This window comes from Acomys russatus, chromosome 5 (genome assembly GCF_903995435.1).
Source record: "Acomys russatus chromosome 5, mAcoRus1.1, whole genome shotgun sequence".
In the NCBI taxonomy this organism is placed as follows: Eukaryota; Metazoa; Chordata; class Mammalia; order Rodentia; family Muridae; genus Acomys; species Acomys russatus.
Genome location: NC_067141.1, coordinates 11643042 through 11658699, shown reverse-complemented (window position 1 = coordinate 11658699; position 15658 = coordinate 11643042). Strand labels below are relative to the sequence as shown.

The 15658-nt window shown below is 46.5% G+C and overlaps 1 protein-coding gene across 1 annotated transcript in view; it reads right to left on the bottom strand.

Moving 5' to 3' along the window:
• Dmbt1 (deleted in malignant brain tumors 1) overlaps window positions 1–3708 on the bottom strand; it is a 67474-nt gene extending 63766 nt beyond the window's left edge. The window contains exons 1-4 of the mRNA XM_051145093.1: window positions 3649–3708; window positions 3205–3379; window positions 1177–1203; window positions 296–325 (exon numbers count right to left, since the gene is read on the bottom strand). Coding sequence (XP_051001050.1) covers window positions 296–325; window positions 1177–1203; window positions 3205–3379; window positions 3649–3708 — 292 coding nt within the window. The remainder of the gene's footprint in view (window positions 1–295; window positions 326–1176; window positions 1204–3204; window positions 3380–3648) is intronic.
• Window positions 3709–15658: the final 11950 nt, after the last annotated feature.

Genomic DNA, 15658 nt, shown 5'->3' with positions numbered 1-15658 from the left:
CATTGCCCCTGGGCAGGAGAGCATGTTCTGTGTAAGAATGCTAGCTTAGCATGAGCCACAAAGCCAGTGAGCAGGGCTCCTCCATGGCCTCTGCTTCAGTTCCTGCCTCCAGGTTCCTGCCTGGGGCTCCTGGCCTGACCTCCCTGGTGATGGGCTGTGGCTGGTAAGCCAAACAGACCTTCGCTCCTCCAAGGTGCTTATGGCCAGTGTTTTATCACAGCAACAGAGAGCAAACTAGACCCCCATCCCAATTAGTGGCCTCAAGCCAGAGACAAGAGCAAAGAAAAGGACTTACCATTTTCTGTCCCTCCAGGGTACCACCAACCTGAAGAAAGACAAAGTTCAGTTTAGAAGAGGATCCTGTGTTTAGAAATGGTCTCACATGGGTACAATATTAGCCCTACTGTACAGAGCACTCCTGCCAGGGGAGCAGGAAGCAAGGTTCTGTGGTTCAGTCTCAGCTCTCTGCACTGCACAGGGTCTTGTTTGAAACAATTTTTTTTTTTTTAGAGGAGATAAAGGCAATTGTGTGGAAGGTGAAATACACATCATTTCAGATATAATAAGCAAGAGTTTGGCATAGTGGCAGACTCCTGGAATCCAAGAAAATGGTACCTACAGGCAGGAGGGTCAGGAGTTCAGAGGTAGCCTAGCCTACACAGCAAGTCTGAGGCCAGCCTAGGATACATGGATCCCCCTCAAAAGTAAATAAACAAAGTTGGTACATATTTTTCTTCTTTGTGAAGTCTTAACAAACTTATAATCCTCTAACCTTGCTAATAAAAAGTCTGAATAGTCCGGGGCTGAGCAGGAGCTTCCCCAAAGTTTGGAGGAAGACTTATTATCCTGACATATTGTCTGCCAGAATACACATCCCTGAGCCCTCTCTAGGTCACAGCGTCAGAATTTCTTGAGCGAAGATAGTGGCCTGCATTCAGATATTCTATTATATTCTGACAGACACTGAAACTGGAGCCAGGGGCAACATAAAGACTGGAGCTGTTTTCCCACAGGACCCTTTATGCTATAGATGGCTGAAGTGTCATTGCACGTGTGAACAGGACACAGATTACATATTTCAGCCTCCTCTCTCCATTAACACTCAACGAATCTGTGTATACTATGACATGGGGTAAATTATATACTGACACAGGTCCGTCTTTTCAAAGTACTTACCAGTTCTGGGATTATTGGTTGGAGAAGCTGTAAGCGGGGGGAAAAAAAAACAAAAAAACAAATTCAGACTGTGTTTCACCCACAGGAATCTGGCAAAAAAATCATATTTGATAAGCAATAACACTGACTCTTATTCAGATACAAACCAGGAACGGCTGAGGGCAGGTTTTCAACCCCTGAGCAGCTAGCATTTACACCTCTGCTCTGTGGCCTCCCCCAAAGCCAAAAGTCAAACATTGAGGTTCCATTTTCATTGTCAGAGGAGCAAAAATGGGATTACTACAATTCCAGTTAGCTCTCTGCCCCCATGGGTTCCTTCACACATTACACGGGTGATAGATCAAAGCCATGAGGAAAAACAACAGCCTCTGTACTAAGCACACAACCCTTTTCCTCTTGTCATCCTCCCGCGAACCATGTACTGTGACAATGACTTACACAGCCTTGGTGTCCTACTAGGGACTATATCTGAGGATGTCTGGAAGGACACAGGAGGGTGTGCTTCGGTCACCCACCAGTTTATATCAGGACTTGGTTATCAGAGGACTTGGGTATGAGCAAGGAAGCTCTTAGAACCGACTTCCTATAGAAACTGAGCAATCACTGCTCAGGAATGGTGAGGATGTAGTTACATTGTCCCTGCTTTGCCATACGTTTATGCATATGTGTGCATGTATATGCATAAATTATGGAAACCGCAGTGCTGCTCAGGTCTTTCAGGAGGCATGAGGCTGGGCTGCTCACAGTCCCATCCTCCAGAACAGAGAACGCCACCCCACTTGCAGATGAGTAAATTGGGGTATACTGCAGGAGAGAGGCCATCCCAACGATGTTCTGGCCTCTGCCATTGGCCAGCAGTGGTGGCACAGCCTCTCCACTGACCAGCATGACCTGTGCACCTGACTTTGTGTAAAGATGGCACTGAGTTCTCCTCCGCAGCAGATTCAGCTCTTTCTGCTTCCTGCATGGGGAGGCCAGGGCTTCACCTGCCTTAGTTGCTACTTCAGTGCCACAGTGAGCCTCACCCCTACTCCAGGTTCAGAGTCTGGTCCATCTGCCTAGGGCAGGTCTCCTGAGCCTTGGTGTCCCCCATGCGAACTACGAAGGTAATGATGCCTAACTTTGGGATGTTGCCAGGCTTGTGTGAAAGAAGCTCAAGTGGAAGAGGTTCTGTTCCCCCTCTGTGTGCTGAAGTCACAGCACACATGAAGATGCAGGCGGACATGCGTGCGGGCAGGTATACATAGCTGTACAGAAGTGCACATATGGAGCATATGTTAAAAGGAAAAACTCCCTCGGCCCCACAGACCACTGCCTTCATTTCTTTGTGGATAAGGACAAGATAAATCGGTTATCTGTCTACCAGGACTATGGTGACTCCAGGTCATTGGGCAGACAGAGAGCAAGTCTGTCACCCTGAAAGCTGGCACCGCCTTCCATGTCACACTCTCCAAGAAGAGAGACAGCCTGTCTAGCCTTAGGCTGCCTCAGTCTAGAACCCATTGGTCAGCAGTGCAAATCTGAGTATTTGGTCTTGGGGTGAGGCCCCCGTGAAAGCCTAATGAGTCTTCATGTTCAGCAGATCCTCACCCAGCCTGGGAGATTGAGCATTCTGGAATTCACCTAGATAACTATATATATATATATATATATATATATATGAAATCTGGCCATAGTGACAACAAAGGAGGAAACAACAAACAAAAAAACCCCAGTGTGTGGAGAAGAAATGAAGGGATAGAGGAGGGAAGAAAAGAGAGAATGGGGAGGGAAAGAAGGAAGGAAGGGAGAACTGTGGGAGGGTGGTGGAGATGTAAGATATCTAGAAAGGGGGAAGGTAGAAAAGAGAGAAATAGGGAGGGAGGGGGTGGGGGAGAGAGATGGTCCAGACTCAACCATGCCAAGGACTGGCCAGGCAACTCTTCCTTGCTCATCACTTGACACTCTGAGAACATAAAACCATGTTGGAGTGACTGAACTGCAAGTAAGCGACTGGCACAATGACACCATCCTCCCTGTGTCAGTCACTTGCTCCAGATTTGCTCAGCAAATACCGGTCACAGAGCCAGACATACAAATGGGAAGGCATGCGCAGCATCAATACAGGAGCGTCGGTGTCCGTTTCGTAGCATACAGCCTGTGTCCTTAGCAGGGGTGAGGCCTCTTTCCACTGCCCATAAGCATCTCCTGAGCCTGGGGACTCCTAAGTACAGTCAATCATTCTCTTATTGAGCCCTCTCTGAAAGCATCAACAGAAAACCTGGCTTCTCCTCACCGCTATCCCTTGTATCTCCGGCAGAAACAGAGCAAAAAGATAAGCATTCCTTCTACACACTTGCAAATATTTACAATTATTAGCAAAGAGCTTCCTTGAGATGGACAGTCACACAGCCATGAACAAATTCATCTAACCCACCAGGACCTAGGTTTGCAGGAGCACAATTCATGAACATAAATAATGGGATGAAATACCTGTAGAAACAACTTGACCCCATAAAAGACATATTCGAAGATGACTGTGGAGATCCCCATCGTGATGGTTCCACTCGAATTGAGTAGAAATTCTTTGACATTTATAAGCTCCTGGGTGGAAGGAGGTGTGCCCTCCTGAGTGGTATATTTTTATTGCTGTTATAAATCGATATGATATGAAGGAAGTGAGGGACTCTGTTAACAGTCTGGCTAATCCATGGGAACAGGGTTGGGTGTGTTTGGTTGATTGTGGTAGGAACAATCTGGCTGTTGCCCAATGCAGAAGGCTGCCTTCAGAGATAAAACTTCCTTCTAGGTGAGCCTCAAAGGCTCCCAATGGCTCCCTGAACATGGCCTTGGTTTTCAACTTGGAGAGTCTGAAGGAATTTATGGGAAGCAGGATGTGGGCTGCTGGGCAAATAAAAGATATGGTGCCAAGGAGAAAGCATGTGTTTGGCATGGTTTCTGCTGGCAGACTGTCCTCCTAGTTGGCTCTTGTGAGCATCACCAAGGCTCAGGGGACTGAGAATGCCCTTGCATACCGACTAAAGAGTGGAAGGAATGAGGGACCCTTCCACTCAGACCATGCACCCATACTGACCCCCACCAGAGGAACCATCAGCATCTGAGTCTCAACCATGCCTTATACAGGAGCCTAGAAATGCATGACCTCAAACTGAAGTATTTCCAACCATCTCACCAGCTTTGGTTTCTTGTCATCAGCACTCACACTGTATGATGCTTAGGCCTAGGCAAGACCACAGAACTTGCCCCTTCTTTCTGCCTGTCTTTCACTCAATCCCCCTTCCTCGGGTTTGTGATGAAATGTCCCCCAAACTCTTTGGGATACTCCAGTCTACATCCCAGGATGCTGATGGACCCACACACACACTCCAAGACGGTTGCTTGACATGTATAAGATATCCTCCCTGGAGGAAAGTGCTGGTAAGAAGCAGCCAGCTCAGCAGAACTGGCTGTTTTCTGGCCTGGTGAGTAGGGTTCCGCCACATAAGACCATAGGGGACCCTTGACTCCTTCACCTTGTGCTGTTAACCCATGGTCTCTGTACTTGATTCTACTGAAATGTTGTGAAGTCACCTTCAGGAGCTGAGAGTCTGCCTCTAATTTCATCCAAAGGCAAACTGCCTTTCAGGTTTGACTTCTGTGTTGACCAGAGTCCTCAGACACTGGAGACAGCTGCTTCAGGGTCCTCCCTCACAAGGAAAGCTCTATCATCCATGATGACAGACTTTGAAGTCAAAGTCACTCCAGGATAACCAGATCCTCAGATGTCCTAAGGCACTAATGACATTGCTCAGATGCTATTGGTACATGAGAAACCAGGTCAATCATTGACAATGGAAGTGTATTTTGGCTTTAGAATGAGTCTGTGTGAGAGACTAAATTATATCCCAATAGTGTGTTCAGAGCAAAGAATAAGAACAAGGAAACTGAATGGCATCCAAGGGCAACTCTTATCCAGATAAAGGAGACCATTGTGGACCTCCTCAGGCACAAAGGGCTGTTCTGGGCACCTCAAAGTGCTTGGTGTCTTAACTGCTCCTCCAAATCAGGGGCTTGTATGGCCCCAGGTACATTGGAGAAAAAGGAGAATTGACTAGGCCACCTCCAAACCAGAGCACGCGTGAGCATGTCCACAGCCTGGTCAGCTCATGTAAGGGTTCCTGTTGAACTCCAGTTGAGTCAGACAGTGGCAGAAGTAAGAGGTGCTCATTTCCTCCATCAGAAGGCTTATGGCCCAGAGGGGCTGATGTTGAGGATCTGCCTTCCAGGAAAGACGCCCAGCTGCAGGGCCTCCTCTTCCCTTCAGTCTTTACCTGGATCTGTGGACATGAGGGAGAGATGAACAGGGGACAAAGACACTACCAGAACTCACAATAGTTTAAAAAGACAGAAGCCAGTGATAGGTGATAGGGCAGAAGGTGACCAGCCGTACCCCAAGCCAGACCTACCCTAGAATCTAAAATTCAGCTGAGCAGTTCTCACAGGGTGAGATGGTGCACTGTGCATTAGGAGGCAGGTGGCAAGGCAATGCTGGGTTGAAATTGATTAAGACTGACTGCAATTCCAGCAGACTAGGCTACCCCAAAAGGTAGATGGGTCTTGGGCCCTAAAAGAAGGAAGACCATTTTCATCTTAATGAACCACCTAAGCATTTCTGCACTGAAACCATGGCTTTCAAAGAGTGGGCTCTGGACTACACAGATCTGCTAAGAACTTGTAGTATAAAACCCAGGCCATCACATAGGGCCTGAGGATGCATTTCAACAGATCATTCATGGCTTCAGAACCTTACTCAACACAGAGAACATCTACACTGAAGAGCACACAAAGAACCCCGTCAGTGTGCCAGATTGCTTTACATCTGGGGACACACAGACAGACAGGGCATGACTCTGAACTCCATGGATCAGGCCAAGTTGATGACCACAGGAAACTCCATAGATGACAGCAGTTACATTGGGAAATGTGTGGGTGGGAAACACAAGAGCCCAGATTGGCCCCCAAAAGGGCAACTAGCGGTGCCACCTATATGACAGGGAACCCAGAAGGAAAGTGGGACTTTGGAGGGCACGTGTTTCCTGGGCCATGTCCCTGTCCCTCTCCTCTTCTTCCCGCCTAGATGGTCCATCTAGCCTTCAGCTTTACTGACAGTCAATATACCATGGAGACGTGAAATCTCACCACCAGCTTTGCTCTCAAGTCCTTTGCAGCCTACAGGCTAACTTCACCTTGTGAAAATTGTCCTGTAGATCTCTCCAGGAGAGGAAGGCCAGGGTCAAAGGTCTACTGAAGCACTAACAAGCAGCCAGTGGCAGCTAGGATTGGGCTACACATAAGGAGCTCATATCCCCCTCGACTGCAATGACTTCTGGGAGAGTGAATAAATTAGTACCTGCTGAACCCAGGGCTTTTGTCTGGAAGGTAGAAACAGAATGTTTAAAAATACAGTGGAAGACAATACAAGTGATGCTGGGAGAGAGGGGAGCTGGTGAAAAGGGGGTCCAGGGGCATAAAGGGAAATAAAATGAGTTGTAGAGACTTCTCCACATACACCATGAAGCCAAGGAAAAGGAGACAGGGTCCTGAGCCAAGACGGGCACTGGTCCAGCAGGTTCCTGTCTCTGAAGTGGACCAGGCTAGGGTGTGGCGGTATGACTGAAGGTTAAAGTTCAAGAACGAAAAAGTTGGGAGATACAGAAAGTCAGAGAGCTGAGGCCTTCTACTGAGCCCCATGCTTCCGGGCCATGTGAACTTCCTTCTTCTAACTAGATTCCAGACACCTGCAAATCTTCAAAGAGACCAACACAAAGATGCGGATTTTTATCTGGTAGACGAAGAGCTTTTTTTTTTTTTTTTTTTTTAAGTCAGTTTTTCTCTTCTCCTGTCATAAACCAATGGATACTCGAACAACAAGAGGCAAGAGTGATAAAAGTTCAGAGTCAAGACCTGGCCTCACGGACAAATACCAGGCCCTGGTTTAGCACAGCCACACTGTCATCTATGATCATGTCAGAGATGAGTGATATAGGTCCTTCTAAGTCGTATTCCTGCCCAGAGCCAGACCCCTTCTGATAGCCTACCCTGGTTTTGTACCTCCACAATCCCCTCCACGTGTTCCTAAACCCATCTGTGGCCACCTCAGTGTCTCTGCATAAAGACTGAATAAACTCCATGGCTGCCCCAAGCAGAGACCATGTGTCCAGTCAGCCTGGAGCAGTAGGGTCCTTTACTTCTTATGCAAGGCCTTGTGAGTGCCACAGCCCCTTTCCCTCCTGTGGGTGGAATATTGAGTTAGGATCATGGTACAGTTGCTTCACCTAAGACCATTCCCAGTGCATGCCTAGGCCCTAGTCACCAACCTCCTGGCCTCTGGCTTCCTGCAGACTGGCCTTCTTTCTCCTGAGGTCTGGAAGAACAGACCATCCACTTACTTCTCTCACCTTTGATAGGGGGTTTGTACCTTTCAAGTCTGGAAAGCCACAGAAGCAGAAGGGTAGAGCAAGAAACAATGTGACAAAGGGTGGGAAAACAATGCTGTAAATGTCACTGTGGTGGCTGAGAGAGGAAGACAAGAACGAACCCAGTCCTGAGCATTCCTGGGACTCACACCTCAGTAGGGCCTTAGTAGGCTCTGGGCAGGGCCTCATCCCAAGCCATGATTTCTCTGATTATACAGAGTACATTGTGCCAGCTTCTCCAAAGACAGAGGCAACCTTCTGAGCTGTTAGCTGAGTGGGTCATGTTGAACAACCCAAAGAATGTCATCTAAAAAGAAAAGTCCTAAGAAACAAGTGGGGGCAGGGCTGGGGCTGTAGCTGGGTAGAGTGTTCAACTCGTCTAGCATATATGAAGCCCTGGGCTCTAGAACACCAAAAACCACACGTGGAGGCACACACCTGGGATCCCAGCACTTGAGGCAGGAGAATCATAAATAAACCCAAGGTCTTCTTGACTACACAGCAAGTTGAAAGACATCTTGATCTCACAAAAAACCTTCTAAAGAAAGAAAGAAAGAAGAAAAGAAAGAAAGAAGAAAGAAAAAAGAAAGAAAGAAAGAAAGAAGAAAGAAAGAAAGAAAGAAAGAAAGAAAGAAAGAAAGAAAGAAAGAAAGAAAGAAAGAAAGAAAGAAAGAAAGAAAGAAGCCGGATGTAGTGGCACACTAGGCCAGCCTGGTCTACAAAGCGAGTCCGGGACAGCCAAGGCTACACAGAGAAACCCTGTCTCAAAAAAACAAAAGAAGAAAGAAAGAAGGAGAGGAGGAAAAGAGGGAGGGAGGGAGGCATAATCTGTTGCCCATTTGGCCAAGGAGCCCACATATTTCCAAATGAGCTAAGGTATGTCTTTGGGGACCCAAGAGCCATGACCACCCCAGATTGCTGGTGCACACAGAGCTTAGCATAATGGTTCAGAAGCACTGCTTTGCTCAACAACTCCTACCATGTCCTCAGTCAGCCTTTGTCAATGGGTTTGGCAGGTGGCATTGAAAAATATAACAAACACTGTCACTCCAAGAAACTTGGAACAAAAGGGGAGCTTTAAATGTGTACGAGGCAATGATAGGTACACAACACTAAGCCAAGGCAAAGAAAATAAAAGTGCCATTGGTGTCACCAAGCTAAAAGACAACAGGGCCATAATAGGGTTCTTATGTGTGGCCAGTGAAGGGGCAAACCGCAATGGATGGCCTCCACTGAGCTCCCTGACACTCAAGTGAGTTCCTTGAGTGGAGCTATCACCTTGGTTTTATTTCCTCCTTCCTCATTACAGCCTCAGGCTGAGAGCTACAGTGTGTGTGTGTGTGTGTGTTCATGTATGTTGACATGTGGTAACCCACATCAGATGCATAACTAAACAAGCCTATCATGGTGGGTGTAGTTAGACAGGCACGCTTTCCACTGCCTTGAATGGCCACCGTGCTGATGACTCTGATAGAATAGTGTCAGCCTCCAGAAGAAGCAACCAGGGTCAGAGTAGAGTAGGAAGGAGCATTCTTTCACAGGGTACTCCCCATGGCTTCTGGTGCACCCCCGGGGCAGACAGCCTGGACTCTGCCAAGGGGGCTCTGATTGAAAGGTTTGTTAGTGCAGCTCTGTCTTGCATCATATAGACCAGGGAGCAAGGGGGTCTTCCTTACCCAACCAGAAGAGACCACTGAGAGTCCTTGCTTCTGATTCTGGTCCCACACGAAAGCTGATGCCTTCCTCTCCAGCCCCTGCAAGTAAAACAGCCTGTCAAAACCTTCTAGTGCTTCTTTCCTCTCTCGCCCCCACACTGCTGCAGCCAAAGTCCACATGCACCCGTTCTGGTCCTACTTGGAGGTGCAACTCTCTGCACCCAGCATGACCTCAAACAGCAGCTGGGGGGAGGCTTTGCAAATGCTATCACCTTGTGGAACAGTCCAACGTGCCCTGGGTAGGCAAGGCTTAGGGTGCAACACTGCAACCGTTTTATAGATAAAGAAAAGAGGCTCAAAAAGGGGGAAGTGAACAGTTGGGCGTGGTGGCGCATGCCTGAAATCCCAGCACCTTGGGAGGCAGAGGCAGGCGGATCTCTGTGAGTTCGAGCCCAGTGGGATCTACAAAGCCAGTCCAGGACAGCCAAAGCTACACAGAGAAACCCTGTCTCAAAAAAAAGGGGCACAGCTTGGGGTGCAGGGTGGGTATGGGTGGAGTGAGCTTCCTAAGATGGAGATCAAGAAGTGAGGACAATGGAGCCGACTCGGGGCCTACGCCATGACTGACTAAGATATTGTCTGGCCCAGTGACATTCACTGCCCTTCTTTTGGTTAATGTGGTATTTTGAGCCTTTGCTATTTGTTATCTTTCTTACTCCAAAACAATCTGATGCCGTTTTCAAAACCTTGTACAATGCAACAGCAAACAATGATGTGGTTAAGATCATATAAACAGAAAAACAACAGCAGACACGGACATGGAAGCTGGAGCAACAGAGCAAAAACTTGAGACCAGCCATAAGCACTCCCATAGGGCTCCCCACCCCCAACCTTCCCGCCACCTGCTAGAGGGACTTAGCTCCTAGAGATCAACTAAGATCGTGACTGTGAACTTCTGGCAGTCAAAGCAAAGATGGAAACAAGATATCTATCCAGGCTGGAGGTGATACAGCTCAGTCGATAGGATGTTTGCCTGGGGTGCAGAAGCTCAAGGCTTGAGCCCCACACCCCACCCTCTACCCCCCAGGGGAAAGGGGTGCACTGAGAGTTGGAGGTGGGAGGATGTGAAATTTAAGGTCATCTTTAGCTTCCTAGCAAGTTCAAGGCCAGCTGGAATACATGAGGACCCTATCTCAAACGTGCTGCACGTGTGTGCATGCATGATACACATATGTATATCTCCATAAGATTTAACCCATCTCTCTGGTCTTAGACGCATTACTTTCCGGTTCCTAGGGCTGAAATCTCTTCCCAGAACTTTTTTTTACCTAATGGACGTGTAAGACTAAGATCTCTAGAGAGATCTCTGGTCTATTCCTGGAGTCCATTGCAGATGCAAATGCATAGGAATTTATTGAACCATCACAATGGGGACTGTCTAAATCTTTCAAGCTGCAGACCCTGAGAAGCAGAGGCATGGGCCTTTTATAGGTTTTAGACAAAGAAATGAGTTTTACAGTATGTGATTGGTTGGCATTTGGGCAGAAAAGCTGCAAGCAGGGAGTTACAAGTCTTGGCGTTTGGTGGTTGGATAATGGGTGGAGGGGCAAGCTGACCTATGGGAAAGATTGGTTGAAGCAGTCACAGGGGGAGTTTAGGAACTTTTTTAGTTGGGGAGGGGTAGTGGAAATTTTAAACACAGCTGGTTGTCCTTGAGTCCAGCTGGACCCTGAGCACAGACTAAGACCTTGAGTCAAGTTGGACTCTTCAAGGTTTTTCCTGTCCCTAACACACACACAGAGAAAGTGATCTGATGATATCTGTCTGTCCTTGGTTCAAGCTGGACCCTCTAGAAATTTACATGCTTTAGCCTTAATGGGGGTCTTTAAGGGAGGACTGGGTAGGCCGACTTTTATATTTTCCCAGACTTTGGCCTTAATGGGGGTCCTTAAGTGGGCTGGTTCCTTCAGATGTTTCTTATTTTTCCAAGGAGAAATGGAGGCGGTGAGGTTGCATGCCACCTCCAGACCCCTAATTAAAGTCTCCCACGCCACCTGCTTCCTCTTGCAGGCTTCTGTTGTTTTATAACCTAGATTAAGCGCTGCCAGTCAGAAGAAAACCTATAGGAATGTGGAGATAAGACAGTGGCCCAAAGGGCCTGTTTTTTCTACCCTTGCTTCCTGGTTGGACGGGGAACTGCCTTGCCATTACCTGTAGCCCAAAGGTTAAGAGGGCTTTCCCCAGTGACAAAATAGACACATGCTGCCTCCTCCTAGTCCTTCTGGAAGCTCCCTTCACTGGACAGGAGAATTTTACCCATGGAGGGCCATTCACGTTAGCTTCGTTCCTCTGGGATGCTAAACATAGCAGCTGACAAAAGGATGAGGTTGCTCAGGACTGACCATGTCAAACCCAGAGGCCACGGAGCTCTTCTGGGTGCCCGTGAAACTCTCTGCTTCACTTCTGTCCGAGCTTCGAAGCACATAGATTCTGCTTGCCTGAGCTTAATTACTATAAGGAGGGCTGTGGAGAGCACAGCCTATGAACTTTATGGCACTCGGCCATCAGGGTGTCCACACAAGATTTGCCATTCAAATATGTTCAGTTTATTCACACAAACATTTCTTATCATATCACGCTGATATAAAAATTAAACAGGCATCTCTCCAAGTAAGGAACAGTTATTTTTGGCAGAAATGCTGCCGCAGGATCCCCTGGGGAATCTTCTCCCCCTGAGGATGTTTTGGAAGCTTGTGGACTCAACCCACACCCACCATGAAGTCCTTCAGCTGCGGCAGGCTGGGAGGATGACGTTGATGGAGGCCAAGGAGGTTCTTGAGAGCATAGGTCAGTGGCTAGCTCTGACAGAGCAGCCTGAGTGGACCCTGTGACAGTGCTCTACAGTTCACTGATTACTGAGGCCAGAGCCACACACAAAGTCTTGAATCATCTAGTAGATGGGTATCAACACAGAGGCTAGAGAAGACGTGTCTCTGGAGCACAGCGGTTTGTGTATCATTTCATTGGATGGGAGCTTTGTACTACCAGGGCTCTCAGCTAGGGCCTGATTCACTACCTCAACACCATGGAGGGGTTAGCTCATTAGCATATCAAGGCCTATCGTAGTCTAAGCTTGGTATCTGAGCTCTACACTGGCCCAAAGTGGCTTATTTGGTTGGTTGGTTGGTTGGTTTGGGCTTGGGTTTTTTGTTTTGTTTTGTTTTGTTTTGTTTTGTTTTGTTTTGTTTTGTTGTTGTTGTTGTTTTGTTTGTTTGTTGGTTGGTTTGGTTTGGTTTTGGGGGGGATTTTTTGTTTTGTTTTGTTTTGTTTTGTTTGTTTTTTGCCTTGAGACCCAGCTCTTACCAGAGATGCCTAGTGGCAAGCTCAGGCATCATCTTATTTCAAGTCACATATAACGGCTTTTGCATTACACGAAATGTTTTTTAACTTAAGTTCCTAGAAGGTCCCAAGATGCTTTGGCTTAGTGTTTGTTTAACATTTCTAGATTAGTGGTCTACTGTAACTCCAAGATCTGACACCTTCACCCAGACATTTATGCAGGCAAAAACACCAATACACATAAAATGAGATTAAATAAATCATTTTTCTAAGAGTAAAAGAATCACTTGTCAGGTCTGAAACCAGGACAAACTGCTGACTGAGGTGCCCATTAACATATCGGGGCAGACACTGGCCATCAGGTTCTCTCAGCATCCCTCAGTCTCTTCCTGTTACAGAGCCCTCCTGACTGGCATACCCTACCTACCCTTACCCTGAACTCTTCAGCCCAGATATTGGGCTGGGTTTCCCTCCTCCCAACTCCTCTGGACCCTATATAACCCAGTATTTTTGGTTATCTGCTCCATGGTGTAAATTTTGTGGCATTCCTTGGCCTCAGATCACCAAGATACTCTTTTGCTGCAAAACTCTTTTGGTTATAATTACTCTACTTTACTACCAGTTAAATTCTTACTGTATCTATTACAAACTAAGCTTTATCTAGAGCATTCATATATAGGGAAAACAGTTTACCGTGGGAATTGGTGGACGTTACTGGGGGTCTTGAAACACATCGTTCATGGTAAGGAGGCTCCTGAACATTTTTTTTAGGTACAATGTCATGTTGTCTTTTATAGCTCACTGGGGACTCGGAATTTAATTCACTGGCAATGAAGAGCCCTGATGAGGTTTTGAGAAGCGGGTGATAAGAGATAGAGCAAGAAATTCTCAGGTCTCAGGCAGCACATATGTCTAGAAATGAGCTCAATCTGGGCTACAGAAGCCAGCATTTCCCAAAGGCTCGCGAAACAGGTTTGGAGTCATTTCCCTAGCTTCTAGCAGAAAGGACATATGGATCTCCACTGACATAAAGCTATGGCTGCATATCAAAGTCTATGCTGGCCTCTGGGCTCCCTCAGTCCCTACTCACAAGCCCCCATTGTACATTACAAAGCCGCCACACCAGCATTGTCACCCTTCTCACCTGGTCTCTGTCCCCAACCTGCAGGCTGCTCCAGCCCATGGCTTCCCTCCCTGCAGCTACTCAGCCTCCTTGTAACCCACTATTTTCTACCATTGATGCTCTTGTTCTCTTGTGCCTTTACTATCCTCTCCTGCCCTCCCTCTTCTCTCACAGATAGTAGAAGGGCTAAAGTTGGCCTGGAAACCTCATTTGCCCAAGGACAAATAACTTCCTGTAATGCTGGGGGCTGTCATTCATGTAAGATAACAAATCATGTGTTTTCACTTCAGTAAACAAGGTTGGCGGCCGCAAATACACAGAATGTGCTTGATCACACGGTAGGTAGGCAGGAGGTTATGGAGGCAGGAGGCACATCAGGATGTGTGCTTGTCCTCTGATTGGACCAAAGTGGGAAGTGCCATAGTCTTGTGGGTTCTGCTTTTATGAGCACCTGACTAACCTAATTTGGCTCTGTCTTCTGGGAATCATGGGTATTGACCTGGCTGGACAGTGTCTATCTTCACGACCAGCACTACATAAAATTTGCTTTAACTGGACAATCATTGATTTGGTCTTTCTCTTTGTAATTTTCAGGCTTAACAATAGCCCTGGCCATGTCTAGTCTACTTCTTTCTCTTCTTTCTCTCTCTGCTCTGAACTTTTCTAGATGATCCTGGATCTTCTCTCTCTCTCTCTCTCTCTCTCTCTTATTCACAATAAAACCTTCCCCTTAATGCATCAGTCATTTCATTGTTTTATTTTGTTTTGTTTTGTATTGTGTTGTGTTGTGTTGTATTGTGGGGTTTTTTCCTGTAACCATTACATACAAAGTGAGAGGAGGTTTGTCCTGGTAGGCATGAAGGATGTACAATAATTTATCAAGGATAGATGTTCCAGAGATCTGAAGAGTTTCCAGGAGCACCACTATTCCTATCTGAAGTCACATACAATCCATCTGAAAGGGGGTGAAAAACAAAATGCAAGAACCAAAAAAATCAGTGGTGCATTGGAAAATAACTGATGACAACTTGGATATTTCAAGAACCCTGCATTAGAACTAGCATCAGAAATGTGTACTCTAGACTTTAGAGATCTCTGATGCTAAGAATAGGTGTCACTCAAGTCAAAGGTCTCATGAGCTTTCACCTAGGGAACAAATAAGTATTTGATCAATCATAGTCAAAGATTTATGAGACAGTAACTGGAATTGCCTACGTACTTGGATTATCAATTCCAGTTTTTTATCTGTAGTATGTATCACCATTTTTAGAAATTAGAAATCATTATTTTTAAAATGTAACTTGCAGGGATGCTTTTATTTAAAAGTCAAAAATAAAACCACAAACAGAATGTGGATGGCTCTGCTGCATTTACGGTGGATGAGCACTGCAGACACCAGCACACTGGGGTTTGAAGGATTGGAATGTGGCCTACAGAGCAGTTTGGGCCTCCGTGGTGTTTTCAAAGTGACTACTGGAATTTATAGAATATCTTCTTTCTACATTTTATTGAAAAACAAACCACTTTTTAAATTTTTACTTTAATTTAGTGTGTGCACGAGTGTGTGTGTTTGTGTGTATGTGTGTGTGTATTTGTGTGTTGGTGGGGGATTTAATCAAAGACAACTCCCTTACCACTGATCTATATCTCCACACACACACACACACACACACACACCACACACACACACACACACACACCCTCACAGGCCTGACAAATGCAATGTTTAAAAGTAGTTACTAAACAGTCTATGAGCAGTAGCAGTTTAAACTTGTACATGATACCTACTCCTAAATGATCCTGGTGACATGAGCCTTCCCTAAACAGGTGGTTTTTACACAACATAACTGTTCTGAAACATGATGCTTCTGTGAGGAGAATTTGGCCACTGAAGGACTCCATCTAGGCAC